The following is a 20151-nucleotide window of genomic DNA, read 5'->3' as shown; positions in this document are numbered from 1 at the left end:
TGTCAGACTGTCGGTCGGCTTGTCATATCAAAAGTGTTTGTTTTTCTCAGAATGGATATTCAAATGTCATTTCAGACATTTGAATATCTGCACTGTGAATATGCTCGTTAAGTTCTGCCCACAACAAGATCCTGTGCCACCCCCACCGCCAGGCAGGCAGTGTCCTAATGTTGCTCCTTTGAATAAAGAGTCCTCATCAGACCACGAGCTGATCTGAGGTCTGTGATGGGTTAAAATTAAACAGATTCCTGATGTTTAAAGTTTTTGCAGTGAAACCTCATCGCGGCCTAAGAAACCACAATGCAATGTGAGTAAGCAGGTTGTTGTAACGTTTGTTTAATTCCAGGTGAACTTTGAAGAGACGGTTTGTAGAACATCTTTGAAAAACGTACTTGAAATAACCTCACAAGACTCACTTCGTTTTAAAGGGATAGTAGCATTTTTTTTAAAAGTGGGGTTGTATGATCTACAAATAGCCCCTAAGTACTTTAATTGCAGTAGAAGACTCTCTGCACTCGTCCCGTTTGCAACGCCAGCCCAGAGATTTAGTGTTGTGAACAGACCCAAAGAAATGGCCTATTTTCGCGGCCTAAAAGAGGTTTTACCTGAAAAAAAAACACAGTTCCATTGTTCGCTATAATATAAGTAGTAATAAGTACTTAGGGGCTATTTGTAGATCATACAACCCCACTTTAAAAAAAATACTACTATCCCTTTAACATCACATTAAATTGCTGCACCATTTTCTCCTTTAGTTTGCACCTGTTTTCCTACATCAGATCACATGAGGTGGGTCTTTGCTCCGTTTCACACAACTACCATAAGATCTTTTGTCAAAGTATGTCCTGCATTTCATTACAGAATAAATGTTTGTAAAATAAATAAATGTATGAATTAATAAAATCCTTAAATATATAATCTTTTTCATTATGTGTTGTTCTCCTCACACTCTGAATAAAATGTTGATGGCAGTAGGGGATGTGACCTTTTTAGCACTGAAAATATCAGGAGCCTTTTGGCCCCGGCCTGTCTCCACCACCACCCTCAGCACAGACCAAGGCCACTGGAGATGTGAAAGATAGATTTTTTACTTTCTACTATTCCCACAGCAGAACTCCTGCCAGCGTGATTATATGAGCAACAGATCCCTGGCTGGGTCGGCTCGGACTGGATTAGCTGTTTCCTGCCCCCTCACAATGGAGTCCACCAGGGAACCAGATCAAACCACCAGTACGTATATACATGTGTAGTCTGTGCATATCATAACATGTGGCTGCGTGTTTGTCTGTCTGCATGCAGGTAGCAAAGAGACAGGCTAAAGGGCCGAAAGCCAACAAAGAGCATGAAGAGAGGAGCAGCAGGAAGCTGATTAGTCACTTTATCCCTCTTCCCTCTGTTCCTCTCTCTCTCCCTCTCTCTCCCTGCCGAGGGAGAGAGAGATCAAGGGCGAGAGCTGAGGTTAAAATCAAAGGTTGAACCGGGATTAGTCCTGAGAGGAGAGGGAGGGAGGAAGGACCAACGTTTCAGACAGAGGTTCGGGATTAAGGAGAGCTGCAGAGCCAGAGAGAGACCAACATTACCACATCAGTGTTGTTTCCTCATTCAGGCTGATCACTGTTTCTGCTGTTGAGTTGATGACCAAATTCAAAACCAACCTAATACTGAATAAAAGTGAAACCTGAAACAAATATGGTGATGGGATTTTTTTTTTCTTTTGTTTATGTGACTGTGTCTGTTTTTTTTTGTTTTGTATTTTAATCAGTCAATGGAGATATGCACTTTTTTTTTTGAGTGATGAGTTGTCTTCACAGAATAGACAACAAAAATCAAAACTTGAAATGCAAGGCCTGAGGTTAGATTAACATTCAATTTACTTAAGTTACCATCAAGGTCGAGCTGTGCATAGAGCCCATTGTGACAGGCTTCATTCACCATCGTTAAAGCAGAAGTAAGCGGAATGTTTGTGTTAATATAAGTCCTAAATAGTTATATCTTCCGACGGCAATCACTTACATAGAGTGTTTGGTCTGAAACACGGGTCTGTCAGTCACTCTGCTCTGCTGTAAGCCGAGGAGAAAACTTCTTGTATCCTACAACCTTTATCCAATGAGGAGAGAGAACAGCATGAAGGGCTGTGTGTGCAGCCAAGGGATGCGTGTGAATGTGGTGATGTAGGGACGAGGACCAATAGATCCATGACGAGGGCGGGGGCTGCTAACTCCATCGGCTGACAAGAAGTTAGCCAAAACGACCGAATCGCTTACTTCTGCTTTAAGGTAATTAACTGCACATGCTCTTTTCCTGATACATGTTAAAACATCTGCTGTGAAACAGGCTGATTAGTTTGCAGCCTGTCAGAAGTTGTTCGAGTAGCAAGTGTGAAGTAGTTGTCCTAACAATTCTTAGCAATGAAAACATGTTGAAAAGGTACTATAGCTTCATCTAACTGGGTCTCTGAGTTAATAGATTAGTCCTGTTAGTCCCACATGTTTTGTTTTATTTTATTTTATTCTATATTGTCACACAGTGTTAAGGTGAGAAGACAGGAGTGGAAATCTGCTTTATGTCATTATTCAATATCAATGACATCAGAAAGTAGAGGAGGGATGATCCCAAAAAGCAGGAACAAAAAAATAAATCAGACAAAATGACAAAAGTAATATTTTCTCTCTGTAATGATTTTATATTGATGTATTGTTGATTTAGGTGACCTTACATGTGTGAGCACCTCTTAGTATTTGTTCAGTGGTTGTATCAATAAATCGGTATAGTGTTATCAATAAAACAACCATTTAAAACAAGCAGAACACGTGGATGTGTCTGAGATTCAACAATAGAACATACCAATACCAAAACCTTTCTTTATGCTGGAAAATTATCTAAAAATTCACTTTTTAATTAAATGTTAACCTAACAGCAAACTATTCATGTTTTGTTGTTATTCCAAACCTTGGGCTGAAAATGCCACAATTTATACATGGGTCTAGTCAATCATGGACATGTTAATGTGGAAAAGTTACATATCTAACTTAAATGTAGTATAAACTGCACTGTATGTTTGAGCACAGTAGCGTCCAGCACTGTGATGGTGGTGATGTTCGGTCTGTGTAGTCAGGACGGGTGGTTGTGATGAGGCTGTGATGGTGGAGAGATTGGGTGGGGTTGGTTGGGGCCGGAAGGGGGAACACCAACTCCTAATCCCCTATTGCACCAAAATTGCTTGAGCCAGCCCTGTCACTGATCCAAACATTTCTAGTCCAGGGAGTGTTTGTAGTATTAAACCTCAGCTTTCCGTTGCTTGTTGTGTGAGTTTGTTTCTGTACAAGAAGATGTCTCATACAAAAACATACTGTACAAGCCACAAAGGTGAGATTTATATTTCATTTAAACTACTTTCAACCAGCCAGAGGACTGTACAGACAGAACCACCAATACCAAACATAACTAAAGTAGGCTATAATTTTGTTGCTTTACTCAGTAAATTGTTTGTTTTGTTTTTTACTATATTTGAGGATATTTCTCAAACTTGTCTCCATTTAGCTAATGAAATGAAACAAATTAATAAATAAACAAAATTCAGTTCTGTGCCTTTTTTTTTTTTTTTTTTTTTTTTTTTTTAACTTTTACTCTGCATGAGTTTTGTTTTATCCAGATCCTGTTGTCATTTCAGGCTGGAACATGGGAGAAAATGTTTTCACACTGTGATCTACACAAGCAACAGAGAGTTAAATTTTTCTGTGACTTTGTTGTTGCCACCAGGTTCAGTTCATCATTATGATTAGATATTCAATATTTTTGTATATCTATTCTTATTACTTATTGTGCAGCTTTTCATTGATCATTGTTGTTTGATTGATTTAGGTTGTGACACAGCTAGTTAGACTTGACAAGTGTTGGCTGCAGTGTCTTTGATTCTTAACACATTTTCTCATATTTATTTTAATTTTGTTCTCCATGTGCCCAATAACCGATTTTCCCACAGAGATCACTTAAGCTACCGATGAACATGTAATTCGACGTGAATCCTTTATTGAATGTGGATTATTTTCACAGAGTTTCACATTAATCATTAATTATAAGACGAAGTCTCTATGGCAAAGTGGTTTTGTATTTGTTCAATGTGGAGATCTAATGATGGGGAGATGTAACTGTGTCACGCTGTGTGGAAATGCCATCACATCAACGATTTCAATCTGTGGATAAACAGCGCTACGCATGAGTGTCCTGCAACAGAATCTCTCTGTCTGCTGATCCGTGTGAGAACGCTTGTCCCTCAGCATATGCATATATAAGCCTACTATACACTTTCAATTACAACACTGTTCCTGTTCTGTCTCTCTCTCTCTCACACACACACTGATACACACACACAGGGACACTGGAAAAGCCTGGAGAGTCCCTTTTTCCCTGTTATGCAAATAACATCAGCCCTTAAAACGGTTTGAGTGAGAATTAAACGTGAATTAAATGAGGCTTGGCTCTTTTTTCTCCATTCTATCTGAATAAGGCAAAGTCCCGTCACCATGGGAGATCCCCACGCCGTTGCCATGCCTGTTATGGGATTGACAAGATGAGAAGTGACATAAATACCATGGCTGGCATTCAATCCAATTATGTGGCGTGGCACGCCTCAATACCTGCTAGCCATGCAATGCTGCGCTGGCGTCCTTGTATTCAGCCCACCTCAGAAATAAGACTGGCCGTATTCATCTTTAAGCCCAGTGCTAACCTTGGTCTCGTCACCTCAGCGAGCTCCGAGTCTCTGCCCTCAACCCTGCACTGAACCCATCAGGCCGGCTTAATGCTTCCCCAGGCTCCCTGTACACCCCAGGATAAAACAAAATTCCCTTTAAAAAGAAACATTCCCTCTGAATGCGCAGTTTAGCAGCAGAGACAGATACTTTTATAGAAAAAAAAAATTCACAAGAAGACTGTTGCAGTGACAACACACATATAGGCCCATTGAGGAGGATTTAAGCTTCTATAAATGTATTATTGCACAGGTTATGTTGAAGTCAGGACAAGTGGTGTGATGGACTAATACTCTAATTATTATGAAACAGTTATTTGAAGTATTTCAAATATGATTTTTCCCCGATTCAGCCCAAAAGAATATGACATGTTCTCGATTTACTTTTGTTGAAATTCATATATCATCACAACTGGTATGTATCTGGTTTCCACATTGGATCAAACATATCATATATATCATGTAATCAGGTCTGACCTATACACCAGCTACACTTATATTTTTTATATTATATTTTATTAGCACCAGCAGGTTCTGTGTGGGAAAAACAACATTCATGATTTACGTGTGATAAAAGATCACTACAGATCACAGCAAATTAAATTATCAACAATATGAGATAGAGGTCTTAATCCTCATGATATACTGTTTAGAGAGAGTCTGTTCTTTCAAAAAAACAAAACGCTGCAACTGTTTCTGCAACAACTGAGTTCATTTGATGTTTTTAGCTCTGCTTTTGGTCCCCACCATACATGTCCTGCTCTGTCAATGAGAAACATAAAACAGCTGTTCAATGCAGCATTTTGTACAAATATGCAGCATATTTTTCAACTAGTGAAAAAATAGAGACACTTTGTGATGTTGTGGCTGAATGTAGGCAGTGATTACTGTGTGATGCTCTGCACTATGTACTGTGGTTTCCTGTGGTTTTCAGACGACGCTCCAAAGCTCCATCTGAATAGCACAAAAAAAGAGCGGAGGTACGTTCACTGAAGCAACAGGTTGGTGCGAGTGCTGGGTCACTTTCTCTCTCCCCACTCGGCTGACAAAACCAGAACGTAAACTAGATTTGACAACCACAACGGTCTCCCTCCCCAGCGCTGCTTGGCTTGTGTTTGGGCCCCAGAGCCCATTTTAACCACAGGCATTTACAAGCTCCCCTCTAAACAACCTGCCAGGTGCTTAAAGCCTCCCGCTGAAGGGCTGCACAACGTTATGAGACTCCCACAGCAGAATGGGCTGTGAATGTAAGAATGGGAGCTCTGATAATGGGACGGATTGTTAGCACGGCCATGAGTTGCTTTGAGCTCCCATGACCAATCCTACTACTAATGAGCATTCAATGAGTGTGCTCTGTGTCACAAGTGTACCAAGGCTGTGATGGGACAGTGAGCCAAGCAATTTCTCATATTTGTCAGCAACACGGGCTAATCGCTAATGGCATTGTGAGGCTTTGAGCTAAATGCTAATGTCGTCATGCCAACAGGCTCACAATAACAATGCTAACATGCTGATGTACATCAGTTTAAACACAAAGTAACTCCTAGTATTTGACAGCTTTGTAGGTAAATGGAACTTTGACCTGATGGAGCAGCGAGGTCAAAGGTCAGGAGTTAACTATGGTGGCCCTGAGGGATGAAACACAACGCATAGCCTAATATAGCCTATATGAAAATACAATCAAGAAAATTCAAGTCCAACTCTCTTCACCTGACACTTCATCTCTTGTAGCTTTGGTTTGGTCTCCACCCACTCCTGAGAAAAATGTTATGGGAGCCATAGGGGCCAAAAAGAGAGTCAGACATGAACTACATGGGGTAATGTGTTTTTAACATTTTTTAGCAGTTAGTTATTTTTTTTAGTTTTAGAACATAAAATTCACTTTCAGTCAGTTCACAAATGAGTTACATTTCTCAACACTAAAAATCTTACTAGAGAATCACTGAAATCAACAAAACCTCATTCCTTCTTGGTAAAATATTGTCTTTAATTACCTATCTCTTCGAACATGTCACAGTCGGACATTTGATTATCTTTAACATCCAGGGTCCTCATTATAGGCTACAGACCACAGCCCGACAGACACACTAGTGTGGTGCTGTATAAGATACAAGATTACTTTATTTGTCACATACACAGAGTCACAGAGTAACAAGTAGTGAAATGTCTCCTGGTTGCCTAATATATTGGTATATTCCTATTATTATTTATTATGTATTGTATTCCCATTGTTCTGTAGTAAACTACACCACAGTTAATGTTTTAAACTGGACCAAATGATGTGGTGTGACAGTTTTTTAGTTGTGTGCTTGTGCAGCCTAATTCATACAAAACCTGTATCAAAAATTCAAGTCGGCAGTTTTTTTCTGTGGTATTCATAGTTCGATGACATAAATTAAACATGGCAAAACTACACTGAGTCTAAATGTAAAATTTCACAGTGTGCCACTCAGTATTTATTGTTCTGCATTTTCTTTTCCAGAGCAAAAACAGTAGATTGAGGGACCAGGTTGAAGAGACACACTGCCTCTCTCTGTGAGGGAACAGGTTGAACACACTCCCTCTCTCTCTCTGTGAAGAGCTTTATCCCAGAGCTTGTGTCTCTTTTCCCTCAACACACAGAGGTGATGTTTAATGGAAAGTTAATATGGCTTTAATGCTTGTCGCTTCACTCCGACACTGAAGGCTCCGCTAATCCACTCTGTTCCACAGTGAGAGAGTGAGAGAGCGAGTGTGTGTGTGTGTATGTGTGTGTGTGTGTGTGTGTGAGAGAGAGAGAGAGAGAGAGAGAGAGAGAGAGAGAGGGGGCACAAAGCAGAGAGGGGCCAAGGGACACATAGGCTATTGATTTATATTGATTTATTGAGATAATGAATTTTAACATATTTTTTTTACAATCACTCTAGTGTTCATGCTCCCACTGAACATTAAGTTGTTCTGTCACTAAACTTTCTTTGTTCAAGGAAGAGTGAAAAACTGTATCAAGCTGTAGATTTAGATTTTATTTAGATTTGATATAATAGCCTCTGTTTTCATGGACTACAAAGATGATGTGTGTGGGTTTAAATACAAGTCTCTGACTTTTTATAACTTAATGATAAATATGAGAAAATATGTTGGAGTTATTATTTAGCTGTGCCCAGCAGAAACTCCAGTGAAGAGATTAGAAATGCTGGTTGGTTTGTAGAAAGGTCAAACATTTCCCCCTGGTTATGTAATGCTATAACAGTCATATTTTAGGCTATAAGGTTTGAAAAGACTGAAAAAAATAATTTTATGAAATATTGTTTTATTCAGCTTGAATATAGGCTATAATATAACAAAAGCTAGTATATAGCTACTATGGCTAAAATAATACACACAAACTTATATTTGTCTTTTTGTTTTTATGTGATATTAGCTAGTTTTGGATCGGCCAAGGTCTCCCACATGACATAGCCAATTTCTTGAACAGTATAATAACAAAAGTTTTGACTGACCTTCGTCATCTTATTTATATCAATATTTAATGTTAATGGGAAACACTGAGTATGTTTCTGTTGCCTATGAGGAACATCCAGGATGCAGCTTCATGTTGGACACTTGTCATCATCATTTTGAAAAGACTTTAACGGTCGTTGGTTTTGTTCATCTCTCTCACGCTTTCATTAGAAAGTGTTTTGCAGGTCCTCATTATGTGAGTTAGTTTTGGTGAATGTTCGTTAAGACCTGGAGGCTCAGAGCTGTGACATGAGTCTTAACTAGTTATTACTTCTCAATAGACACAGTTGTTTTCACTCTTTGTACGTGTAATCAATTCAGGGACTTAGGTGGGGAGGGTTGATATTGTAAGACTTCAAGAGGCTAATAGCTTTAAAATGAGTCTTAACTGGTTTAATTCACCAACAGCTGTTGTGCTGGTTAAGAGTGGAGCAGCAGGCCGGTCTGTCTGTCAGATCAGGAGAAATTAGTTCTGCTGATTCCCATATTCCCTCCCAGAGAACCATCTGCTCCACTTCAATACAATAGAGGGATTTTCTGGAGGAATAAAATGCTTTGAAGGCAACAATTTCTCTCTCTCTCTCTCTCTTTTTGAGAGGGGTTTTGGTTAAGGTGTCATATTTCCCAGAGGAGCTGCCACTCAGCGGATCTGCTGCTCCTGACGTGATTGGTTCCTTTTGTTGGTGAGTCGATCGTTCCATCACGATGACTTCTAATCAGGTGTAGGAGGAAAATGGTTTAACAGATTATAGCAGAGTTAGGGGCGTGTAAATGCAGATTTGAGTCACACTGTGATAAAAGTAGTTGCTTGCTCAGTTATGTGAAATTACTGCTCAATATGGCCTCAGGCCGTAATCTGCTGCAGACTGAGGCCACACACGAACAAATTATCCTTCATTTCTATCTTTTACTTGGCTGAGAACTTTTTATTTGTTATTACATTTTTACCAGATTGTTGTTTAATTTACTGAACTATCCACAATGATTTTAAATTAGGAAATGTAATATTTGTGTGTATCTCTTCCTCTTGTTCTTCAAAAAGTACTGAACTGAACATTAAAGAGTCCAGTCCAGTTTTTTTTTTTTTTTTTTTTTAAAGTGATATGCTTGTTTATTACTGAACTGAAAAAGATCTCTGTAAACAGTAACAAAACGTTCCATTGAAAATTGCTCACAGGCCTGTTGCAAAATCAAAACAAAAAAGATAAAAACTTATGGGAAAATTAGAAGAAAAGAAAATACTTTGCTTAACATGTAAAAACTAAAATCAACTATTGAAAAATGTAAATACTTCCCCTTTAAAGAAGATATAGGTCCCCTTACCATAAATCTGTTCAGTTGAGTATTGCGGCTAATCAAATATCTGACCTTTACATCCCTCAGCCTAAATGCCATCGTCATCAGTGCACTGTACAGTCATGATTTGTTTCACACTAAATCAAACCACTTTATTTACATTTACTGTGTAGATGTTATAGTGTGAACTTGGAGTTGGTGCAGAGACCACATCAAATAAAGGCACATATTAAATTCATGTGTAGCGGCGGATGCCACTAATTATTGTCCTTCAGCAGCTCCTCTGGTCGTAGCCTATCTTCAGCAGGATAAAAAAAAACATTAAGCAGAAATGTTGGTCAGAAAATATTCAGTCACAGTGTAGGTGTGGTCTGCTCAGGGATCTTCAGGACCAGGTAAGAACCCAGGTTCTTTAACAGATTTGTCAAAAGACATCCAGTGATTCCTCTATCAATAATCTTTGGTCACATCAAACAGATATCAGTGACGCCGGAGATATGAAGCGTTATCAGTCACACCGTTAAATGAGCGTCCCAGTGGAAGCCCTGCATTCATGTTAAATGATGTTTTGACCTGTCCCTGGGCCCCGTGGTGGGGATCAGGCCGGGCTGTCAAACATCTACTGGGCCAGAAACGATCCTTGTTCAGAGAAATATAGGCGACATGGAAGGTGGACAGAGAGGGGGGAGCAGCACATGCTAAAATACCATTAGTCACAGGTCTTACCGCTCACCCTCAGGGACTTACATCTTTCACCCTAAAGTCCCAGACCAAATCTTCTTTAAGAGTTTCTTTGTTCATCTCTGCCCTCCGTCTTTCTGAAGTCAGAACACCACCACAGTGGCAATCTGTTTATTCTAAAAGTTAATACTGTTTGTCCCCAAAACTAGGCCATTACAATAAACTCAAGAAAAACCATGCAAAGATATGTTTGTCTTTCAGAAAAGGTCAAAGGTGAGAAGATCATACACAAACAGAATCTAAGCTTCAGTTACTAGTAAGAGTTTAAAGTGAAACCTGAAAATGGTTAATTTTAATTGACAATAAATAATTATGTTCATCAATTGATCAGGATACTCACAGGCAGCAGAGGGTGTTTCTGAATTTAGACTCAGTCAAGTCAACAGTACATGAACAGAAGACCAGCACAATGGCAACAAGAACAAAGTCTGTTAAAAAAAAAACCTGATGATGAGGATGATGATGATGTAACATGAAAAAAAGAGAAGCCATTTTGGTTTTGTGTTATAAAATACCTGCTGCGCTTATTTTTAACATTTCAGTCATTGATTTTATATTGAGGTTTTATTATCAGAGGCCTGAATCTTCACTCTGCTCATTAAATTCATTATCAGGTCCAACAAGATACTTTCATAATGGTCTTAAAGCTGCTGATGCTGCTCTGACTGACAGCAGAGGAGGACATGCTGCTTCATGCTTAATGGGATCAGAGGAGCCTCAAGGTCAAGGTCAGAGCTTAATGAGTGTGAGGACCTGTGTTTGTGATTTTACCTTGATTCAAAGTTATTATTTATCACATATAAATAGATCAATATTAGGGTATAGTGAAGTGTTGTATGCTCTCCCCATAATGAGTCGATTGACAGCTGAAAAATTGCTGTAAAAAGTTAATGCTGCAGCAGAACTGAATCTGAAAGTGATTTTAATGAATTCAGGACTGTACATTGGGTCCTCTTGATTGGAGGACTTTTTTTCCCCCTGGGAACAGATGGAGGTTGTGTTTTCAGCATGAACTAGTAGACATGACTCATCTCTTTTCCACTGGCTGAGAATTAGTCAGCGCCTCATATTATGCTGGAAGAAAGATGAGAATGATCACACTGAGTAAAAGCTGAGAATTTTGAAATGATAAAAGACAAAACAGGTGACATGTTCCTCAAATTAGAGAAAACAGGGAAAGACTCCCTCTACTATAACTCTAACTCTCACTGCCGGACCATTAGCTGTCCTGCATCTCTCTCATCTCTCTCTCTCTCTCTCTCTCTCTCTCTCTCTCTCTCTCTCTCTCTCTCTCTCTCTCTCTCTCTCTCTCTCTCTCTCTCTCTCTCTCCCAACTGTCAGTGCCCCATTCCAGATGTTTTGGCCCTGGACATTCACCACAATGTCATTCTCCTCTCATCTCATCTCTGTTCCTTTTCCTGGTGTTAATTTGTCCCATCTATGAGTTTTTTGGGTGGTGGCGTTACCTCATCTGATTCCAAGGTCTGAGGTCCCCACACACAGGTAAAAAGAAAATGAGATCAAATGTAGATGCAGAGTTTGCAAATATCTTCTAAGAGGATGCCTAAAAGACCTCAGAGATTTTCAGAGAGATTCACAACACAAGGCAGTGATTTGATTCTGTAGCCATAGCTCACATGAAACACTGGCTGTTTGTGTCGTGGAGGAGAGAGTCAAACTTGGACTCCTCCAGTGACGAGTGCTCACGTTGAGAGAAGTTTTTCAGGACTCAGGAGAATTAAGGACTTAACGTGGAGCACAATGACATCAAAGTGGCTCCAGAGGAGGTCATGAAAAAAAAGAAGACAGAGATCACACATAGTGTCATGGGGTGTGCAGCTTTTTGTCATCCCTCTGTTTCTTGATGTTTATAAGGCTCAGTAAACTAAATTAAAGACAGTGGACAGTGAGTCACTGTTTAGCAGTTGGGGAGCGGGTTAAAGTCCTGTAGTAAAGCTACAGTAACTGATTAGGCCTCCACCAACCTCCTGGACCTGATGAGTTGATTGTGCCTATGTGTGTTTACTTTAAAAGTAGAATTAAATAAAAACTGGTTTATGGAATAAAACACAAGATAAATGGGTTCATTGAAAAGTCTTTCAATATATAGATATGTTTTAAGTTTGAAGTTACTTAAAAAAAAATGTGTACAGAGGTTGTGGCCATGTAATGGACATGTGCAGGTCATTCCACAGTTTCCCCACTTGTTGCGCAGGGTTCGGCTTTGGGCACAATTTAGAAGAGGAACTCTGAGATGAATTATCCTGTATCTATTAGGAGCTTTAAATGTGATTTTAAATCAGTTCTAAAAGAGACTTGGAGCCAGTGCAGGTCAGCTAAAACAAGAGTGATATGCTCGTCCTGTCTTAGTACACTTGAAAGTTGACCTGGAAAGTTCATTCAGGTGGAAGAAAGGGCTTGTCCTGGCATCACTTCCTACAATTACGTACGTGTGTCTGGCACTGTCAATCAGAGGTGATGGTCAGTGGATGCAGGTGAAGCCCTGCTGTCCTCTGAAGAGGGACACACTGCTCTGACAGTGAGCTGGGGGAGGAGAGGATTTATCATAGCTATTTTATACTGAGTATTTTAAAATGACTTTATCAGGGGCCATGCTCCGCCCCCTCTGTGCTAAAATCCCCTATTTCATTCATCACTGAGATAAACATCTAATGAATTACTACTTTTATCAGTTCCTAATTAAATCTTGGATCAGTACAAAATTACGTACAGGCATACAGTTTCCCACTGCATATCAAGTGTTGCACATTACTGACAGAATGACAGATGAACATGTGCTACAGAAAACCAAACTGAATCAAACGAGGGTCGATGTCAGTGTTGTTGACTGAGGTCCAATCACAGCTGAAGCTGGGAGCCGTTGACCAATCACCGATCACCTCCCTCACCCTCTCACCCTGAACCCGCAGAGCTGCACGCTGAGAGATGGGCTCAGGGTGAACTTGTGCGCGCGCTGGTGTGTATGTGTGCGTGTATTGTGTGTGTACGTGTGTGACTCCCGTGTATAAAATCAGACACAGACACACAGAGCACAGAGTGAGTGTGTTGCTTAGATTCATCTTCATTTTATTTTATTTTTTCCTAAACACAATCTCTGTTAAAAAATAATAATAATAAGAGCAAGACATTTTATTTCTCCAGCCATGATGTTCCCCTGCAGCGCTCTACCGCCTCCTCTGTATCCGGGTTTACTGCGTCCTCCTGCGGCTCTCCCCTCGCCCCTGACCCGGTCACTGCGCTCGGGCTTCCTGGTGGAGGATCTCCTCCGGCTCAACCAGCCTGTCACTTACCTGCACCGGACTTTCTCCTCCAGAAACCCGGGGGACGTTCTCCCGCTCAGCCCGCGGCCGGTCGGCTCTCCCCGGCCGCTGGGACCCAGCACCGAGCGGACTGTGCACCAGAGCTCCGACTCGCAGACCTGCAGCAGCCCCGGCTCTCCGCACACCGCCTGCCCCGACTCCGGGTATCTCAAGTTCGGCGTCCATGCGATACTGGCACCGTCTACACGGAGCGGTAAGAGATGAGATATTCTGTTTTATCTTTCTATTTTTACTGCAGTAGGCTTTTTTTTTTTTTTTGACAAGAACACCTACAATATTTTATAGGCCTATAAGTTTAGCTATTATTATTATGCTCAAATTGCCATTCACAACTATTGTTGTTAGACAAATATGTTGACACTGTTGAACCTGTAGAAATCTAATCAAGTTCCCTATGACTTGAATTATAAACAGAGGTGTGAGATGTAACCATAAAATGTTGTTGAAATAGGTTGAGTTTTTCTAACTAATTCTTCATCCATGGACACAGTCATTTGTTGTCAAAATATGAGATAAGATCATGAGACACCATAATAGCTTGATGATATTTATCACATTAGCCTATAAGCTTAGTTTTTTTTTGTTATTTGTTCTGTTGTGAGTCACGTGAAGTTAATTTGTGTTATTTCTCTTTTCAGTCCAGAGTTTACAGACCAAGTCCTTCCCTCTGCCTCTCATTGACGGAGGTCTCCATCCCTTCATCAGGGCTGCCTACTTCACAGGTGAGTGACTCACCACAGCTGTAAAGTGACATCTGGAGTTTCAGAAGTCCAGGACAGATGTGCTCCTCCACTTTCATTTATTGCACAAAACCTACAGTAATTTTCAAACGTGCCATTCCGTTGTTCTCCACATCTGTTTAGTGTATAATCCTCAAACAGATTAAATCAGTGCTTCCCTGCTGCTCTGGCTGTTAATACTTAATAATACATATCTGATTTGGGATCAGCTATCAGGCTGTTTGACCTGTTGCAGTCATCTCAGTAAAAACAATGAAAATATTTATTTTAACCTTTGACGGTAGAATAAAAATATTCTCACAGGGAAACTCAAATATACCGGGATAAAATATATTATTATTCAACAAACACAGATGGCAAATTTCTGCTTTTTACAACTCAATTACTGCTACACACTTTTCTTGATCTCTACTGTGATTAATTTTGTAACTCATCAAAGATTCTTTTTTGCTATTAAGAGTTTTTTTTTTATTGTGGGTGTTTACACCAAGGATTTAAATAAGTGGAACAAATTCATTAGATCAGATAAATAAAGCCACAAGCTTTATCAATCAAAATTATAATAATAATAACTAATATGTGGTGTCATATATTGTTTCAATGTGCTCATAGTACATTTCAGACTAACTTCTTAATGTATGAATTCAATTATAAGCTGCTGTATCAGTGTGATTAATCATGTACTTTCAATAGACAAATAAATAGAGATAAGTGTAGTTATATTTTTCTATAATCACTGAGTGTGTTTGACGCTTAACACTCAAAACATTAAAATCTGAAACAGCCTCTGACAAAAATTGGATTTTCAGCTCCTCAGAGTGAAACATATAGAAACAGGTCTCAGCTTGTTAAAGACGTTGTCAGCCTTTTAGCCTGGGAATACCCCGGACGGCCTGGAAACAGCTCTGCCCATTTGAAGGCCTATTTAGTGGATACACTGACTGCTGACATTAGCACCAGTTGTCCTAATCTACAAATTAGTCCAGTTTGTCACGCTTCACATATATTAGTGCCGTTTGTCATGGTCTAAATGTGAGGCGGGAATCTTCCCAGCTCAGGAACTCAACGCCTCGTTTTCCCACCGAGCCCCTCGGCCTACCCACAAAGCTCCCAGCACCGTGACCAATAGGAGCCAAAACCACACACACACAGACACACGTGCGCGCGCGCACACACACACACACACACACACACACACACACACACACGTATCTTAAAGATTTGAGTTTGTAGCGTTACATTCAGACATGATTTGATTTCCCAACACTGATTGACAGATTAATCAATTCTTCATATAAAATAATGAAAAGCAAAGAAATAAAAAGAAAGAAAGAAAGAAAGAAAGAAAGAAAGAAAGAAAGAAAAAGAAAAGACAGTTGCGTATTGTGTATAACAGAACATCTGGAATAATAGTTGCAGCAGTTGTATAACACTGAACCTGTGTGTAAAGACTTTCTAACAGCTCTTCACTATACTGACCTCTCTCTCTCTAATGGGCCTGTAATATAGTGGCCTGTCCACGGCCTTTTCCACTCAATTCATTACAACACAATCACCTTTCTCTCTCCATTCGCAGCCTCTAACAATCCCCCTTCATGCTTCATTAGAGGCAGTGTGAGCTGAGCCCGTCTTATTAGCATAGGCCCTGTTTCCACTGACGGACAAATTGGGCTTTTAAATATCAAACTTCAGGCAGATCAAGTGATTTCTTTTACAGACGGCATCGGGGAATCTGATGGCTGATGATGTAGACAGGAATGTGTGAGGCTTTGTTCCGCAAAAACAGAATTATTAACATCTGAACACTTAGAAGATATGATGAGTTTAACTGTGACATTCATAAACTATTTAGTTGAGTTCAGATGAGATTATGTTGGATTAGATTAGATTGGTTTGGTTTAGATACATTTATTTTTGTTGTACCTTTGCCAAAATTCCTTTTGTGAACAAGGCAAATAAAAAAGATTTAAAGGGGACCTATTATGCTCCTTTTTGCACAAACTAAAATAGTTCCTGGGTGTCTTAAAGACATGTCTGTGACGTGCTTTGGTCAAAATACCCCAAAGATCAAACATCACAGCATTCTCAAAAACAGGGCTCTGCAAAACGGTCTGTTTCAGTGGCCCCTCCCTTTAAATGCAAATGAACCACTCCCTCAGCATTGTGTTACCATGACGATGTCTACTACTAGTACCTATACTGATTTGGCCAAAATGTAGTATGCAAACAAAAGCTAAATCTGCAGTAGGCAAATTGCCAGATCTCCAGTATCTGACCAGTCTACATTGTGTAATGAAATGTGCCCATGACCTAGTCTCACCCTAACCAAAGATGGTATAGCTAGGCTACTGTAACCATGTAACATGTAATATAAAAATGCAAAAATAAATATATAAAATAAATTAAAAATATATGCAAAATGGTCAGTTCATTGTAAAACAGTTATTTATTGATGTAAATGTGGTGATTTGTGCACATAGACTACAGAGCTCCGCAGCACTGCTCCTCCTCTCCTCCTCCTTCTCACAGCTTCACTTTTCATTCAAACTAATTCAACTGCCACAAGATTTCATCAATGAGACCAACATTCTGCTAAATAGACTAACCACACAGCGGTAAACGTCTAAAAAACCCGCGGGTATGTTTATTAGCGAGGGTTTTCTCTACCGCGATGAGCACGGACGCCTGCCCGGCCAAGGAGGCCTGCAGACGGGCTCTGCCTGTGTGAGGCGCCGCTGGAGCTCCGGTGCTGCGGCGGTCCAGCGTTACGTCGGTCCGGCGAACAACGTCGCCCCGGCGGTACGTCGCTCCTCACACAGGTACAGCTTCACTTACATGAAACGTCGGCGTAAACTCCTAAATAAAACTCAGTAAAGTGGCGCGACAGCGCTAAAACATGCAGGGAAAAAGCAGGAAGTAGTCCGCTCCGCTCTCCGCGGTGACCCCAGGCACAACAGAGCAGAGCAGCATGGGAGGAGGCGGGGCCGGCTGGAGCCGAGACCTCGGCATGACCATGTAGGGGAGTCCGGCACGCATCGACGTAGACGCGAGCTCATGTCAAAAAAAACTCAGCGCAACCTAGTGTTAACAGGTGTGCAGAGAAATCCCAATTATCTAGCAGGGTTTACCTCCAAATGCATTAACCTCAGGATATGACACTTCCACGGCCTCTAGAACCATTATCCAACATTTTAAACATATAGAAAAGTCTGAAAAGCTGGAAAAGCATAATAGGTCCCCTTTAATAAATAAATTCAACTAAGTTTCTGTGCTAACCCTCACCCTCTGTGTTACGTGTGATGGCGAACCAGAGTGAAGGATAAACACGTAAACCTAAATTAAAAAACCCCAATGTTAAGAGCTGAGCTATAACCCTGCCCTGGATATATTTTGCAGATGAATCTTTATCCTCAGAGTTGGGCACAGGAACCCAGAGACCCTCTGTAATGATCAGTCATTAAACAGAGGGCAGGCTGACACCTCCAGGGTCAACGTGTCTTCATGGGGCTAATTCAGATCATTAAACCTCCACCCTCTCCTGTGTTTTGTTCAACCAGCCTCTTCCTCTGTGATCCCTGTCCCGGGAACATTTTCCTGGCCCCTGGCCCCCCGAGGGAAGCCCAGGAGGGGCATGCTGCGGAGGGCCGTGTTCTCAGACCTGCAGAGGAAGGCCCTGGAGAGAACTTTCCAGAAGCAGAAGTACATCAGCAAACCAGACAGGAAGAAACTTGCTTGTAAACTGGGGCTTAAAGACTCTCAGGTGAGCATGGAGGATTTGATGTTCAAATTTCTTCTAAGAGCGACAACATATTCGTTTTTTGCTCCAATAACTGTGAATGTTAAAGGGATAGTTCACCCAAAATTCAAATTTCACTCATTATCTACTCACCCTCATGTCAACTAAGAGCTGTGAGAATTGTCAGAGTCCTCCGTGCCTTCTCTGAGTTACGGGGGGGTCCGCGCAGGGTGAGTAGATAATGAGTGAAATTTGAATTTTGGGTGAACTATCCCTTTAAAACAGCTTTGAGCCGAGATATAGTTTTGTGACTGACGCATTGTTTTAACACGTGTGTTTTCCTCTGTGACCTGTGAAGGTGAAGATCTGGTTTCAGAACCGGAGGATGAAGTGGAGAAACTCCAAGGAGAGGGAGCTGCTGTCGACGGGCGGATGTCGCCAGCAGACCCTCCCCACTAAGACCAACCCCCACCCCGACCTCACTGATGTGGGCAGCACCTACTGCCAACAGCTGGACACGACTGCACCCAGCGGCCAGGTACAGCTGGACGGCCCGGAGCCACACCTTCACCACCACCATCACCACCCCCACCACCACCACCACCATCATCATCATCATCACCACAGCCCCTCCTCTCCATCAGACTCCAGCAAAGAGTCGGACAGTGAGGAAATCACAGTTTCCTAAGAGTTTGCAGACAAGTTAACACCAGAAGTGCTTGAACCTCCTCTATTTAGAGCTGTATTTTTTCAGCCTCATATTCCTGTACAGTGTTTGTGTTACATTTATATGTAGTTCAGTGTATCTATAAACAGTAAATAAGATACACTGAGCTGTTTTAGATTTAATATTTGTAGAATAAAATGTCTAAATGCTTAACTTTTAAATATACAAAATGTTCTTTCCATGCATATTTGTATTCTTTATATTTTCTCAAATAAATAATAAATAATTAAAGTTGTTGATGTTTTGTTTCCTGCTGATATGAGCCTACTGAATTTAAACTGAATTAAATTATAATTGTTAATCAAGATGAAGACAGCTGCATAACTTCCCTGTTGTGTCCAGTAGAAGTCACTGGCTGTCACCAGAGTTCACTGTTTCTGAGGTTTTCTGCACCTCAAAGATTTAACACGGAGGCGTGGAGCACGGTTTTGCCTCAGACTAGTGGCCTATTAAGTTTTGTGTCTCTCCACCTGAAGACCAGAACCTTACCCTGCAATTATAATTGTAACCATCTTGTCAAGTTTGTTTACAGCTTATCTGTGACACATTGTAGGGGTGCCACCTGAGAATGAGTTTTAGTTTGAGGACATCAGCAATGATAACAGTGTGAAAAACAACTCAACACTACTAAATTTAGATAAATTTACATGCAACACATTTCAAGCACTTTTTAGCTCCTCATCTAAATACAAGTAATATTGGTATTTTAATCAAAGTATTGCAATTAATCAGGATTTTTTTAAATCATTTGACAGCCTTAATATTAGTTTTTATAAAAATAAGGATACTACTGGATGATTGAGGTTGACACAATGTTTGCATTTTTTATTTGTAAGGAAAGGGTTCACATCATTTTACATTCAGTCACTTTAAAAAAAAATTTTTTTTATAAATGCACACGAAACACAATACATAAGCAAAAAGAGAAAAGGAAAAAAAAGAATGGAGAACAATGGAGGATGAAGTTTGTCTGTCAGTTACACCTGGAAGAGAAAAAGTGGAGAGCAGGATTGTTAGGAAGAATGAACCTATGAACAACTTTAACAACACTGTCAGTTTTTTCTTTTACTGAGTCTTATGTAAATGAGCAGAAAAACCGAGAGCTGCTAAACTGTGTTTCATTAGGCTATTTCCAAGCAATGATAATAAAATTCAATAGTTGAGTGGACAAGCTTTACTGCCCTCTTGTGGTGAAAAGGTTTGTCACACAGCGAGCTCTGTTGATGCAACACACTTTCTATGGATTCTTTTAACATGTGTGCTGTGTGTGTCATATAGAGGCCATGAGCAGACAGGGGAGAGTGGAGGTGTGTGCAGCCAGAATGAGCTCAGGAACGGTT

The 20151-nt window shown here is 40.5% G+C and overlaps 1 protein-coding gene across 1 annotated transcript; it reads left to right on the top strand.

Annotated features, from left to right (window-relative positions):
* Positions 1-13431: 13431 nt before the first annotated feature.
* Positions 13432-18772, top strand: LOC310987120 (homeobox protein DBX1-B-like; the record flags this gene model as incomplete). Its single annotated transcript, XM_083973292.1, has 4 exons — positions 13432-13801; positions 14247-14330; positions 17906-18108; positions 18443-18772. The coding sequence occupies 4 exons, from the start codon at positions 13432-13434 to the stop codon at positions 18770-18772; spliced, it is 987 nt and encodes a 328-aa protein (XP_083829418.1).
* Positions 18773-20151: the final 1379 nt, after the last annotated feature.

Source organism: Trachurus trachurus (genome assembly GCF_905171665.1).
Source record: "Trachurus trachurus genome assembly, chromosome: 6".
Lineage (NCBI taxonomy): Eukaryota > Metazoa > Chordata > Actinopteri > Carangiformes > Carangidae > Trachurus > Trachurus trachurus.
Note: the sequence above shows the minus strand (reverse complement) of the source record. Positions and strands in the feature narration are given on the sequence as shown.